Source organism: Oncorhynchus masou, chromosome 28 (assembly GCF_036934945.1).
Source record: "Oncorhynchus masou masou isolate Uvic2021 chromosome 28, UVic_Omas_1.1, whole genome shotgun sequence".
In the NCBI taxonomy this organism is placed as follows: domain Eukaryota; kingdom Metazoa; phylum Chordata; class Actinopteri; order Salmoniformes; family Salmonidae; genus Oncorhynchus; species Oncorhynchus masou.
Window position 1 is genome coordinate 64,031,706 of NC_088239.1, and position 15,018 is coordinate 64,046,723.

The 15,018-nt window shown below is 41.5% G+C and overlaps 1 protein-coding gene, 1 long non-coding RNA gene and 1 other non-coding gene across 4 annotated transcripts in view; 1 reads left to right on the forward strand and 2 right to left on the reverse strand.

Annotated features, from left to right (window-relative positions):
* LOC135516899 (uncharacterized) overlaps positions 1 to 12,101 on the reverse strand; it is a 33,101-nt gene extending 21,000 nt beyond the window's left edge. Inside the window, exon 1 of the long non-coding RNA XR_010451977.1 lies at positions 11,928 to 12,101. This is a non-coding gene — a long non-coding RNA (uncharacterized LOC135516899). The remainder of the gene's footprint in view (positions 1 to 11,927) is intronic.
* On the forward strand, positions 1,765 to 9,256 carry LOC135518055 (lysosomal membrane ascorbate-dependent ferrireductase CYB561A3-like). 2 transcript variants are annotated; one of them, XM_064942892.1, is made up of 6 exons: positions 1,765 to 1,994; positions 2,357 to 2,563; positions 4,446 to 4,654; positions 4,891 to 5,045; positions 5,415 to 5,577; positions 6,131 to 9,256. In XM_064942892.1, exons 2-6 carry the CDS (start codon positions 2,374 to 2,376, stop codon positions 6,152 to 6,154), a joined length of 741 nt encoding a protein of 246 aa, XP_064798964.1. In that variant the 5' UTR covers positions 1,765 to 1,994; positions 2,357 to 2,373; the 3' UTR covers positions 6,155 to 9,256. The 2 variants fall into 2 exon arrangements, with proteins under 2 accessions (XP_064798964.1, XP_064798965.1); XM_064942893.1 differs by having other exon boundaries at positions 1,765 to 1,990.
* On the reverse strand, positions 10,731 to 10,802 carry trnaa-ugc (transfer RNA alanine (anticodon UGC)). Its single transcript has one exon. It is a non-coding gene; the product is annotated as a tRNA-Ala (tRNA).
* Positions 12,102 to 15,018: the final 2,917 nt, after the last annotated feature.

Genomic DNA, 15,018 nt, shown 5'->3' on the forward strand with positions numbered 1-15,018 from the left:
CAATTTTGTCCTTTCAAAGGTGAGAAGAGGACAGAGCAACGAATTGTAGAAATCTAAGGATAATGACAAGTAAGGAAAGGAGAGGTGAGGAGTGACTCAGTGGGAGACCATTTAACTCTCAGATGGAGGACAGGCCTCCCTTTGTCTCGACCGTTCCTCACTGTTCCTCTCATCAGACACAGGGAAAGTGTGCTTTCCTGTGCTAGTCAGTGAATTATTGTGGACACATCAAGTCAGCTGAGGGTCAGTCACTTTTGAGGATTCCACTACTGTTAAGTAAACAGGCCATTTGAGTGGGTGTAACGACAGCATCTGTTGACATTTAACATGTCATGAGGATATAAAGTTGTCATATTATACGAGCGCTCTTCGCCAGAGAGAGAAAAATGAAAAATATATAATTGTATTACAGACTGTAGCCGACAACAGGGGCCTGTTAAATTAAGAGCAACGTTACAACACGTCCCGATAGAAATGTATGGTGCAGAACAATTATAATTGTCTATCATGTAGAACAGGGATTTGTGTCAGTTCTGTTCATTACATTTCTATCTGGAACGCTCCAAACGTATCACATTAATGAACACACCCCTGGCCTACTCTAACTGCTCCTATCACTTCTCTCTACAGCTGACCGACAGTTGCAGAATGGGGAACACCAACACTGCCAGCCACCTCAACAACCAGAGCAAGATGAACATCCGTGCTTTCCTGTCCAATGCCAAGCTAGAGATCGATGCCTTCATTGTCTCCAATGCTGCCGCTGGCAGCAGTGACACATTGACCAATCTGCAGCAGCAGCCCGGTGGCAAGAAGTTCAACTTCAGGAAAGACGTGCAGTGTGTCCGTGTGCTCGCCTTGCAGAGTCAAGAGCTGCCTTGGGTGGAGAACAAATTTATCTCCGTCTTTGTGGAGGACAAGAACGATGAAAACATGTGTTCCAGACAGATTGTTCCGTGCATGGCTTTGACCTCTCCTGTGTCTTTCATCTTATATGATGTATAGCTATGATTGATCCCATTGAAACTGTAGTCTTTGGTTAATATCAGTAGAAGGTGCTCTGAGCAGTTCCGACATTGGCCATTGTCAGGCATTCATTAAGGTTGTTTCCCTGATTTTGAATCTGTTCATTTGAACAAACATGCCATTGAAAAAGAAGGCTTTTCAAATTAGTCATTCCAACACAGAACAAACCACAAAACACCTCACGAATGGGAAAATGTGCATTTGTACCTGAACATTTGAATGTTGACTCATCTTTCAGAGAAATGTAACTAAAACTACGTCACTTCTTTAGGGAATTTGGTATCATTGACAGCTTCTGAAAAACCTGTAATCGTCTGTATCCTTCAAATAAAACTGTTAGATGACTTCATGCTCTTGGGGAATTCTTCAGTGTATGAGCACTGTGCTCTTCATTATTGGGTAGTGAAAGAATGTTTTGCATGTCTCTATTTTGTCACCCAGTTAAAGTGTGTCCTGTTACCCCTGTGTGATAGGCCTTATGTTCCTTCTATGGTCATCTGTTCCAGCTCAAATCAGAGAGTTACGCACTCCTCTGTATAACCTTCTCCATGATCCAGCTCTGTGGCAATTCAGATTACATGGTTGAGCTCATTCACACAGATGCCTTTGTGATGCTGCCCCTTCGATCTACAATGACTTGGCAGAAAACATATTATGAAAAATGTTTTTCAATGACATCCAACATTTGTTTTCCTTGACCCACAAATAGCTTTTTAGGAAAGAGGAAGCACTTACAAAGTGATCTCCAGGAGTTAGGGGAGGGAAAAGACAGTCTAACTCAATCTTAATTAGTAAGGATCTCAGACACAGATTTTAGGGGAATGTTCCTGCACTGGATGACAAACGAGCAGGGAGCTTTAATTTGTGTTTCTCTGTAACACTGGGGACTGGCTGATAAAACATTTGTGAGAACAGAGAAGGAAGGAAAAGAACAAAAACAAGGGCAAAGAACAATTTCATCAAAGTAGGTAAGTGATGATACTTTCCCTCAAAAGTACTACTAAATAAAAATGTATATAATGTCATTAACCTTTAACCATGTTTTATGCTGTTTAAGCTGTTATGTCATGCTTACTTATTATGTACTTATACATAATCTTTGCTTTTTCAAGATAAAGTTAATGGTAATTGTCATCCATCCATCCCCCTCTCTCTCTCTCTCTCTCTCTCTGTCTATCTGTTTGTCGCTCTCACTCTCATTCACTCTCTGTCTCACTCGCTCGCTCTCACGCTCTCATTCACTCTCATTCACTCTCTCTCTCTCTCTCTCTCCCTCTCTCACTGACTCTCTTACACACACATACAACCCCCCCACAAACACAAACACAAGCACACAGACAGACAGACATGATCTCCTCCACAGTGTTGTTCTATGGGAGCTACGTGCTGTGCCTGTGTCTGGGACTGCTGTGTGTGGTGTTTGTCAGTTACTGGAACATCGAGTGGCGTGGTGGCTTTGCCTGGGATGCGTCCTTTCTGCAGTTCAACTGGCATCCCGTTCTCATGGTGACTGGCCTGGTAGTCCTGTATGGGAATGGTGGGTCACAATAATGATTATGATAATGACCATAATACATTTTCTTCAATCACCAGTATTTCATATTTTCATTTAATGGAACATCTCAGATTGCTTCATACTGTGTGGACAAAAGCAAGAAATTATGGAAATTATAGCAGGGCAGATTGTAAATTAGAAAACTCTGAGGACAGACGCTGGGAGACGAGAAGTAAGTACAGGGAGTGAATATTTAATAAATACCAGACATGAAACAAAACACGGACAGCGTCTGGAGGGGGGGGAACATAACGACATTAATGCTGACACTGGGATCAAACTGAGTAATAGACAGATATAGAGGGGGCAATCAATAAAGTGATGGAGTCCAATGAAGCGCTGATGCGCATAACGATGTTGACAGGTGTGTGATGATGGGCCGCCTGGCGCCCTCGAGCGCCAGAGAGGGGTAGCGGGAGCAGGCGTGACAAAAACAAACCTCTGTTTGGAAAAGTTGTAAATTGTTTTCTCCTTTGAGGGTTCTCTCTAAAAACTTGTTTGAATTTGGTTTATTTCAATTTCTTACGTGTGTACTTGATTCAACTGTTTCTATTGTGTCAAGCTTCATCAAATGCGTCTAAAGTATTTGAAAGAAAAGAAATAGACCTGGACTTCTATTTGGATCCAGGTCAGGTATCATCTCCACAAGGTCTATCACAAAGCCAAGATAATAAAGGCTTTTTAAACTACACCAAAAAACAAAATACTTCCAACAGGAGGCTTTGACCAACCTGTCAATCTGGTCTCAGAGCATTTCGTATTATTCTGTATATAATTCAAACACTCCATTTAGTATGCTCGCTGGCTAACGTTAACTAGGCTAGGGGTTAGGGTTAAGGTTAGGAGTTAGGTTAAAGGGTTAAGGTCAGGGTTAGGGGAAGGGTTAAGGTTAAGGTTAGGGGAAGGGTTAGCTAAAAGGGTCAAAGTTAGGGTTAGGGAAAGGGTTAGCTAACATACTAAGTAGTTTCAAAGTAGGTAAAAAGTAGTAACTAGTTGAAAAGTTGCTAAATAGCTAAATTGCTACAATTGTCCGTGATGAGATTTAAACTCACAATCGCTGGATTGATTGATGTTCGCATCATACGCCCACTCATCCATCCTACTACCTAATTAGGCTTGCCATATCAAATGGGGTTGAATACTTATTGACTCAAGACATTTCAGCTTTTCGTTTTGTATTAATTTCCAAACATTTCTAGAAACTTAATTTCACTTTGACAGTATGGGTTATTGTGTGTTGGTCAGTGACACAAAACCAAAATGTAATCAATTTTGAATTCAGGTTGTAACACAGTTTTTTGTGGAATAAGTCAAGGGGTGTGAATACTTTCTGAAGGCACCATTTGTGCCATGGCAATCTTCCAATCTTCAGTCTCCCTACATCCCCATGTCACTTAGTATACATTAAACAATTAATACACTATACTCTTCCCAAGTCCCCCCACTCCCAATCAGTATTTCTGTATATACTTTATTAGTGACCTTCAACTGACCTTGCACTGTAGCGTTCCTCAATGATGTGACTGTGTACCAGTGCATTATTGTAAGTATCCATATAGGTCTTGGAGTGGTTATAAATACTAAGTGGTTATAAACTGTATGGAATAACATGTGGGAGGGGTCATGTTACATGTGGTAGGACAGGCTAGTGCACCCAGAGATAATACAGCCCACCATCTGGGAAAGGCTGATCTAAAACTATTCCCTCTTTCTGTGTGTGTGTGTGTGTGTGTGTGTGTGTGTGTGTGTGTGTGTGTGTGTGTGTGTGTGTGTGTGTGTGTGTGTGTGTGTGTGTGTGTGTGTGTGTGTGTGTGTGTGTGTGTGTGTGTGTGTGTGTGTGTGTGTGTGTGTGTGTTGTCTGTAGCGGCTATCCTATACCGCATCCCCTTTACCTGGAGTCAGAGGAAGCAGCACTGGAAGCTGGTGCACGCTGCTCTGTTGCTGTCCTCCCTGATCCTGTCCATCCTTGGGCTGTGTGCTGTGTTTGACTTCCACACAGGCTACCACATCCCCAACCTGTATTCCCTCCACAGCTGGGTGGGCATCTGCACCGTAGTCCTGTTCACTGCCCAGGTAGGAGGGGGAGACGTTGGGCAGAGACCAGGGTTTTTTCCCTGACCCATGTGAACTGACCAGGGAAAACTCTGGGCTCTTAGTAACTCAGAGTTTTTCATGTTTAGACCCTAATAAAAAACATTCATGTACCTGTGCTCAAGGTTCAAATTGCACATTGGGCAGCTTTGCTACCTCAAGCTCATTTGACGCAACCCAACTTGCTCAATCCTTTTCCTTCCCTTCTCATTGGTCAGTGGGTCCTTGGCCTGGTTGGTTTCCTGTCTCCCTGCTCTCCCCCTGGGTTCCGTAAGCTCCTGAAACCAGTTCACGCCTGGATGGGCATGGCCATCTTTATCCTCAGCCTGGCCTCCTGTCTCTCTGGCATCAACGAAAAACTGCTCCTTGCTCTGTGAGTGACGAGAAACGCTGATCCTCCACCAATAACAACTAACTACATTGGTCCAACAATCTACACAATGATTTTCTGTATAAAGGCCTATGTGACATTGAAAAGCTTTAGCCTACATGAAATATTCACAGTTATGGATAAATTAAAGAACTTTACATTTTACAGAACAAAATTAGGTTTGACAACTTATAAGAGCATAAAAGCAATTTCATTGTAGTATTTCCTTAGCCTTGGTGCCCCAAAACTCTTGACATTGACGAAAGAGTTGGCCACAGAAACAGATTGGTTCCCAGGTTAGCCTTTCACTGTAACTTCAGTGACTCCATGAAAGGAGATGTCATTAATTTGAGGGTTTATCTCTCTATTCAGCAACGGCAACAGCAACAGCACCGCAGCCTATTCCTCATATCCTGCAGAGGCCTTGTTTGCTAACTTCCTGGGTGTCCTAATCGTGGCCTTTGGATTGGTGGTCCTTGGAATCCTGTCCAACCAGAATTGGAATAGGCTGGAGCCAGGGCAGGAGAGCTCTAGAGTGAGTATTTTGCTGTCTGCAGTAATATCCTAGACTGAGTGACAGCCTGTTTCTGGAATAGCCAGGTTATCGGGTATGTTTCAGATACATATTTTCTGAGCAGGTCTGTGCAGATTATCAGACCTTTACAATACCTGGACAAGTATGTATTATCTATAGGAACCACATCAACATGATATAATGACTGATTCTATAATCTCTACAGACCTGCACAGAAAATGTGAATCTGAAATGCACCTATTGTGACAATGACAAAGGATTTGTGCAGTTCATGGCAAAATTCAGTCATTTTTCAAAGGGCACAAACAGACCTAGCTGGCTTTTGTAATTGAGACTGAGCTTAGTAGACCCTTGGCTTTGCCTTTGAGACTGAGCTAAATGCTTGCCAATGTTGCCCCCCCCTATCCATGTAATCTTATTCATTATGTTCACCGATCCTAGATCATCACTCCTACTCTGAGATGCTTTATGAATACCGGCCCTGATGCTTTTTTATTGGCTGTAGCCGACTGTGCTTGGAATTATAGTTGTCATTTTTATGCTTTTACTCCAGTCATTGCTTCCGGAGGACAACTGAAGAAGTAGAAGACCTTGGTGTTCTCTTCTTCTCCCTGCCCTTTTCTATTTTTGGATAATGGATCAATTGGAGACAAAGAACACTCTGATGTTCCCTCCTGTGTCTCAGAACACCAGCTGTGGTAGTAGTTACACGTGACATAATGACATGATGACTGACATGCAATGTTTTTACTCTATACCGTCTATAGTATATGGGAGACTATGTGCATTAAAGCCTTATTGTGTGGTATAAGCCCTATAGAAAAGTTTGTAGTCATTCACACATCCTTAAAAACATAGGTGTTGGGCTAATAAAGAATACTAGTATAGAACAATAATTCACCACTTTATTGACAACCTTTTGAACCTAAAATAATTTTTGTCAGGTAAAAAAAAATGAGTGCTCACATCCCAAAATATACACATTTCACCTCATATGACCATTGCTGACATTACGCATGGTGGGTGCAATAGCAATTTGTGTGTCTCTAATAATGTAATAACTATCACATGTCAGGTAAGACCCAGATGCAGACAACGTCGAAGTAACAACAGTTTATTAATAGAACAGGAGCAGGCAAAAGGCAGGCAGAGGTCGGTTATCCAGATAGGTGGGGCAAAGGCACAGGACGGTAGGCAGGCTCAAGGCAGGCAGAATAGTCAACACCGGTACAAATACACAGGGGATAATGGGGAAGATGGGCAGGAGGGGGGTGGAGACAATCACAAAGACAGGTGAAACATCAGGGTGTGACAAATAACAATGAGATGGGTACATGTAGTCATTCCAGAAAAAAATATATATTTCCAAAATGACTAAGTAGGTGACCTGGAAGGCAAGACTAATCAAAGTGACATATTCATGTAGGAAATGATCTATAGGCCCTAAACCATACAATTATTAGGCTGTACAACTGCATAGTCCATTCTTAAAAGCTCTTTTAGGGCTCGGATGCCGCTAGCGGGATCAAAATCAACAACATCCGGTGAAGCTGGAGCGCGCCAAATTCAAATGACAAAATTGTAATATTAAACATTCATGAACATACAAGTGTATTACATAATTTAAAAGCTTAACTCTTCTAGGGTAGGGGGCAGCATTTGGAATTTTGGATGAAAAGCGTGTCCAAATTAAACTGCCTTCAACTCAGGCCCAGAAGATAGGATATGCATATAATTGTTAGATTTGGATAGAAAACACTCTAAAGTTTCCAAAATTGTTCAAATAGTGTATGTGAGTATAACAGAACCTATTTGGCAGGCGAAAACCTGAGAAAAATCCATTCAGGAAGTAGTTTATTTTGTCTGTTTGTAGTTTTCTATTCAATACCATTACAGTATCCATTGACTTAGGACTCAAATTGCAGTTCCTATGCCTTCCACTAGATGTCAACAGTCTTTAGAAATTGTTTCAGGCTTGTATTCTGAAAAATTTGGGAGTAAGAGCAGTCTGAATGAGTGGACCCTGCCGTGTCACAGAGCTTAGTCATGCGCGCGACCGAGAGAGTGCCTTTCTTGTTTACCTTTTATATTGATAACGTTATTGTCCGGTTGAAATATTATCGATTATTTAGGTTAAAAACAACATGAGGATTGATTATGAACATCGTTTGAAATGTTTCTACAAACTTTACGGATACTATCTGGATTTTTTTCTGCCTGTTGTGACTGCGTTTGAGCCTGTAGAATACTGAAGAAAATGTGCAAACAAAACGGAGGTTTTTGCATATATAGAGACTTTATCAAACAAAAGGAACATGTATTGAATAAATTAATGTCTTCTGAGTGCAACCATATGAAGATCATCAAAGGTAAGTGATTAATTTTATCTCAATTTCTGACTTGTGTAACTCTTCTACCCGGCTGGTTACTGTTTGTAATGATTTGTCTACTGGGCTATGTTCTCAAATAATTGTAAGGTAGGCTTTCGCCGTAAAGCATTTTTGAAATCTGACACCATGGTTGGATTCACAAGAAGTTAATCTTTAAACCAATGTAAAATGGTTGTATCTTTTCTGTATTATTATAATGAGTATTTCTGTATTTGAATTTGGCGCTCTGCAATCTCACTGGATGTTGGCCAGGAGGGACGCTAGCCCACATACCCTAGAGAGGTTAACATCTTGTTAATCCAACCAAGTTGTCAGATTTCAAAAAGGCTTTACGGCGAAAGCATACCATGCGATTATCTGAGGACAGCGCCCCACATCAAAATACTTTTTCAACCAGCACCGGCATGACAAAAATCTCAAATAGCGATAAAATAAATCACTTACCTTTGAAGATCTTCCTCTGTTTGCAATCACAAGGATCTCAGCTACACAATGAATGTTTGTTTTGTTCAATAAAGTCCTTCTTTATATCCAAAAAGTCAGTTTAGTTGGTGCCATTGATTTCAGTAATCCACTCCTTCAACATACATACAAAGGAATCCAAAAAGCTTCATCCAAACCAGTCAAACAACATTTCTAATCAATCCTAAGGTACCCTAATATGTAAATAAATTATAATATTTCAGACGGAAAGAACGGTGTTCAATAGAAAAGGAAAATAATGAAGAGCACGCCCTCATTCACAGGCGCCAAAAGTCTACCTGTCCTGATGAGAACACCTTGGATAAACTACAACTACTTGTTTGTTTTTTAAGAAACAAGCTTGAAAGCTATCTAAAGACTGTTGGCATCTAGTGGAATCTATAGGAACTGCAATCTGGGAGCTATTTTTTGTATATCCCATAGACCTGCATTGAAAAGGCCTGTGACTTAAAAAATATTTAAAAATCCCGAGGGATTTTCCTCTGGTTTTTGCCTGCCTTATCAGTTCTGTTATACTCACAGACATTATTTTAACCATTTTGGAAACGTCAGAGTGTTTTCTATCCAATGCTACCAATGCTACCGGCCTAGCTTCTGGGCCTGAGTAACAGGCAGTTTACTTTGGGCACGTCAGTCATCCGGATATTCAGGATACTGCCCTAAGAGGCTGATTTGATCATGCCTGATCCTGCTCTCTCTGTTAAAACTGTATCATGATAATGTACTAAAAACACTATACTCTCTTTGCAATGAAAATTGGTCATGTTTTGTGAAATGTTTATTAAAGTTGCCATATTCTCCTGAAACCCAGCAAATCATTTTTGTCCACTTTAATGGACAAAGTTTTTTATTCATATCTTTGAGGCCATTATACATGCCACTGTGTTAAGTCCTGTTGTACCTTTGAGAGGATAATAAAGAAGGGTGTAATTGTGGCCTGCAATTTGAGGCGTTGGGCAATCCGTCATCTGCAGGAACCCCTCTTTAGAATGATGTTCATCGACTACAGCTCAGCATTTAACACCATAGTACCCTACAAACTCGTCATCAAGCTCGAGACCATGGGTCTCGACCCCGCCCTGTGCAACTGGGTACTGGACTTCCTGACGGGCCGCCCCCAGGTGGTGAGGGTAGGTAACAACATCTCCACCCTGCTGATCCTCAACACTGGGGCCCCACAAGGATGCGTTCTGAGCCCTCTCCTGTACTCCCTGTTCACCCACGACTGCGTGGCCATGCATGTCACCAACTCAATCATCAAGTTTGCGGACGACACTAGAGTGTTAGGCTTGATTACCAGAAGGCTGAAGAAATTTGGCTTGTCACCAAAAATTTGGCTTGTCACAATCGAGAGCATCCTGTCGGGCTGTGTCAGATATAGAGTTAAAATGTATTCAATTTTGAGTTTGCATCCCAATATTACACGTTTTTGTTTGACATAGAAACACTGGATCTTCGGCGTTTAAAAAATTAGAAAATAATGAAAAATATTAATATTGCACCCATGAGGCCACTCGGTAATTTCACTGCAGGAAAGGGCTAACACAATTCCAAATCCCTATCTCCATCCATGTCTAATTTAGGAAAGGGACAATTTTTTTGCTAACTAGCTAGCCACCGGAGGACAACAACACAACAAGATGCAACAATTCAAGTTTTTCTGTCAGTAAGGTATGCTCTCAATGGGATTTGATAGGAGACAACAGACAGCATCAGATAGATGGCCTACACATAGAGAGACAGAGGGGCGCTGATCCGCTCGCACGGATGCTTTCTCCTGTGAGATATATTCAGCCTCTTGCGAATTTAAGGAACATTATGAAACACAGACGAAAGATAAATTATTATTTTTTATTTTTTATCTTGGTCCATTTTTGGGGGAAGCCTGGCTTCGCTTGGATCCATGAATACACTTCTTGTTCATAAATGTCTTCTGTAGTGGACATCAGGATGCAGCATCTGTTTTTTACTTACTGTACCCATTTACTGTAATGTTATATTTGTCATATTTACTTTCCACCGATTCCTTATGTCAACTAAATTGCACATACAATCCAAAAATATCTGTGTTTTCAGTGGTCTGTAGTCATGCAGAGAGGAAGCCTTGAGGGGTCACAATCGAACACAAGTCTGAGTTTAAATAAGCAGTGCGTAATAAGCAATGCTTACGCAATGCTTATTTATTTTGTTTGACAATAACACTGAGCGAAACTAAACTTCGGGTGAAATCGATAGAGACTTGGACAAACAATGGGTTATTCAAAATTGTGAAAACAACTGTGGAGATGCCGGGGATTGAACCCGGGGCCTCATACATGCAAAGCATGCGCTCTACCACTGAGCTACATCCCCTTCCATACATATCGAGAAAAAAATGTGGTTTTCAAAACAAAGCATTGGAAATGTAATTTAATTTATCAATGAAATAAAGTTTTTGCAGTTGCCATTTCTCCAAAAAAGTATACTCCGTTATCGCAGAGAATATACTGTAGTTAAATTTCCTACGGAGGACACCGGGAAGATTATTCTTCACCTTTACCACAAGATGGCAGTATCTCCATACTACATACTGTATAAAACATGAAATCGACCTCAACGTTTGATTTCACCAGAGATTTGATATCACCAAAAAAAGGCTATATTTGGATATGATCTTTGGCCATCAAAGATGTTGGTAAATAAACATTAATCAACACATTGAGTCTCCTTAATGTACATGTTGTTATCATGAATTTTACTTGTGCTTTCAATTTGAATGTCTTATTGTGTATGCATTGTAATATCCATGTATTTCAGTATCGTGGACATCCAGTGGTGACCCGTCATTCAGGGCAGGTTGCCGGTTTTGCATTTTATTTTGGCATTAATACATGTCACATATCAGTTTGCAAACAATGTAAAAAAAAAATAATAATAATATTGAGTTAATAAAGACGCATACAAACATGGGCTCTTTTTTCTTGCCTGAGTAAGGCAGCACCAAAATGCAGCTGTTTCCGCTTAGCTCAGTACTTTCAGTGCAGCCATCGGAAAATATAGAGCATAGAGTGTCACGCCCTGATCTGTTTCACCGGTTCCTGTGATAGTCTCCACCCCCTCCAGGTGTTGCTTATTTCCCCCTGTGTATTTATTCCTGTGTTTCCTGTCTCTCTGTGCCAGTTCATCTTGTATGTTTAGTCAAGTCAACCAGCGTGCTATTTTCCTTTTTCTAGTCCTCCTGGTTTTGACCCTTGCCTGTGTAACAGTATATCTTTCGTTCGTCCCCTCGACCCGGGCTCAAACCAGGAACCCTCTGCACACATCAACAACAACCACCCTCCGAAGCACCATTACCCATCGCTCCACAAAAGCCAAAACCCTTGCAGAGCAAGGGGAACAACTACTTCAGGTCTCAGAGCGAGTGACGTCAACAATTGAAACGCTATTAAGAGTGCAACACCGCTAACTAGCTAGCCATTTCACATCGGTTCCACTCACCCAACCTTTTGACCTCCTCTTTTTCCACAGCAACCAATGATCCAGGTCAACAGCATCAATGAAACAGTATATCTTTTGTCCGTCCCCTCGCACGAACCAGGGACCCTCTGCACACACCAACAACAGACACCCACGAAGCATCATTACCCATTACCCATCGCGCCACAAAAGCCACTGCCCTTGCAGAGCAAGGGGAACAACTACTTCAGGTCTCAGAGCGAGTGATGTCACCGATTGAAATGCTATTAGCGCGCACCACTGCTAACTAGCTAGCCATTTCACATTGGTAACACCTGTTTCTGGACTCTGTGTCCGCATGCCTGACCATTCTAGCTGCCTTGACCACGGCCATTCTCTTGCCTACCCCTTTAGATTATTAAACATTGTAAGACTCCAGCCGTCTCGCCTTGATAGTAGGGGTTGGTAATGTTCTGTAGTTGTGCCATGATTGGCTCAGTGTTCTGTCACTTATGGGGACACTAGTCACTGCAAATTCTAAGGGTAGAGCTAAAGAATTCAAGCCCCTTGGGTGCAGCCAGGGACTTACATTAGAAGTGCCCATCCAAGAATGCTCAAGGTCATTGGCAACAGATAAAATTACATCAAATCACGTTATATCTACAGTAGCTTTGATTGGACTGATCTTGGCTAGCAAGCTAGCAGTCATCACCATGAATCAAGTCAACAATCTACTGGCAAATCCTTTTCAATCCTTGTCATATGAAGATAAATTATAAATAAAACATATTGGTGCTCATCAGCCATTGGACATAAACATTATACAACAAGTTGGAAATTGCAAATTCAACAATGAGTGGTTTGGAAGGAATCAGTGGCTAATTGCACTGGATGTGTGGTCCCAAGTTTGAGTTTAAGGATATTTTTCAAAGCTTAAAAGGGTAAACATTCAACATTGGCCATGCTGTCAATCCAGCATATCTTCTGCCACGCTCAAACAACTGGAAACTCGGAACTCGGACATCTCAGACTTCAGTGAGTTCAAGACAACTGGAAACTCTGAAAAATACCAGCTCCGACTGGAAAAATTGGTTTTGAACAGTCATCCAACTCGGAATTGCAAGTCAGGAACTCGGGCCTCTTTCTAGAGCTCCGACCTGAAGATCACTGACGTCATCATGATTCTACCATGTTTTTTTCAGAGTTCCCAGTTGTCTTGAAAGCACCATAAATCCAGAGAATGCCAGACTTTGATGACTAAGTTTAATGACAAATGTTGACCACGAAGAACCGCCGAGCCACCTCACCTCGGTGCCACAGCACAACATGTTTATCTGCTTGTCATCCCCTTACACTATGCCATAGTTTGTACACCTCAATTGTCAGTAGAAACCACATTTGTTTAAGCAAGTCAGCCATATCAGCTATGTTTTTTACAAGGCAGAAAATGGGGCTGAATTAACTGTTTCACTGCCAGACAAGGCTCCGCTGAAAGCCCAGTGTAGCAGTGGTAAGGTGTTGGGACTGCTGTTGGGACAGCTTTATGTAGGCCCTAACAGTTTGTGGGCACCGTTTGTCACCGTTATATTGCAATTCGTGTATTGTCTTGTGTTGTGTAGTGGCTTTGCTGACAAGCATCTTAAAAAAAATACATGTACAACAAGATTTACATACTAACATCACCACTGCATACATCAGTCAAATCTTCAAACAGTTGAAAATATATTGCTTCACCTCATCCTCGCTGATGATATCAAAGAAGGTGGGAACGTTTCTTAATGATAGCTATCACTTTTAAGGAATGTATAAGCTGCATGCTGTTACCTAGGAGACAAGGCATCAAAATCAGTCAGGCATCAAAATATTTGCTGATATCTAGAAAGAGCGCTGGTGTCATTGGCGGTCAGGAGGAGCAGACGTATTCAAATCAAATATGAACATGGTTGTGCTGCTCTTCACCCTAACAGGTGAAATACTCCAAATATAAACTATTATACATGAGACATCATGTTATGTGGAATTCTCATGATTACTTGTTTCACTGCTTGGTTTATACCTTTTGCTAAACACCAGACCAGGCCGTGTTTAGGTCAAACCTATAGCCAGCCTGTATAGTTCCCTTTAGCACCTTTAGTAAATCCGCTTTCTCTGTGAGAGGTTCCCATGTCTGGAATACACTGCCATCAGACACACACAACTGCACCACATACCACACTTTCACAAAATGCATGAAGACATAGCTAAAGGTCAATCAGAGTTGTGAAAACAATCCCTAGCTGTGTATTGTTGCTTTCCATGATGTCTGTTGTCTGTAGCTTGTGAGGTGTGGAAACACTTTGTTGCTTTTATGATTTTTGCCTTGCTGCTTTTTGTTCTATGTTGCTCTGTCTGTATGCATCGTCTTGCTTGTCCTATGTTTCTCTGTCTGTATGCTACGTCTTGCTTGTCCTATGTTTCTCTGTCTGTATGCTACGTCTTGCTTGTCCTATGTTTCTCTGTCTGTATGCTACGTCTTGCTTGTCCTATGTTTCTTTGTCTGTATGCTACGTCTTGCTTGTCCTATGTTTCTCTGTCTGTATGCTACGTCTTGCTTGTCCTATGTTTCTCTGTCTGTATGCTACGTCTTGCTTGTCCTATGTTTCTCTGTCTGTATGCTACGTCTTGCTTGTCCTATGTTTCTCTGTCTGTATGCTACGTCTTGCTTGTCCTATGTTTCTCTGTCTGTATGCTACGTCTTGCTTGTCCTATGTTGCTCTGCGTGTGCTCACTGCTCAATGATTGTCTATATTGAAAATTAGCCGGCTGGCTAAAACCGGGACTTTTACTGAAAAGTTGATTAATGTGCACTGTACCTGTAAAAAATAAAATCAACTCAACCTCAACCAAACTGTCAGTAGAGCGTTAAAAAAATGGACCTCGCAGAAGAGCTGGGGCAGTTGGTCCTGCTGACCACCGATGGACCATTCACCATGAAGGAGATAACACAGGTGCAGACACAGCAGTCACATGCTTCGTAAACAACAGGTGTAGACTGATAGTGAAATGCTTATTTACGGGCCCTTCTCAACAATGCAGAGAGAAAAAAATAGAGAAATAGAAAAGTAAAGAGTCGATGATAACCTGGCTATATACA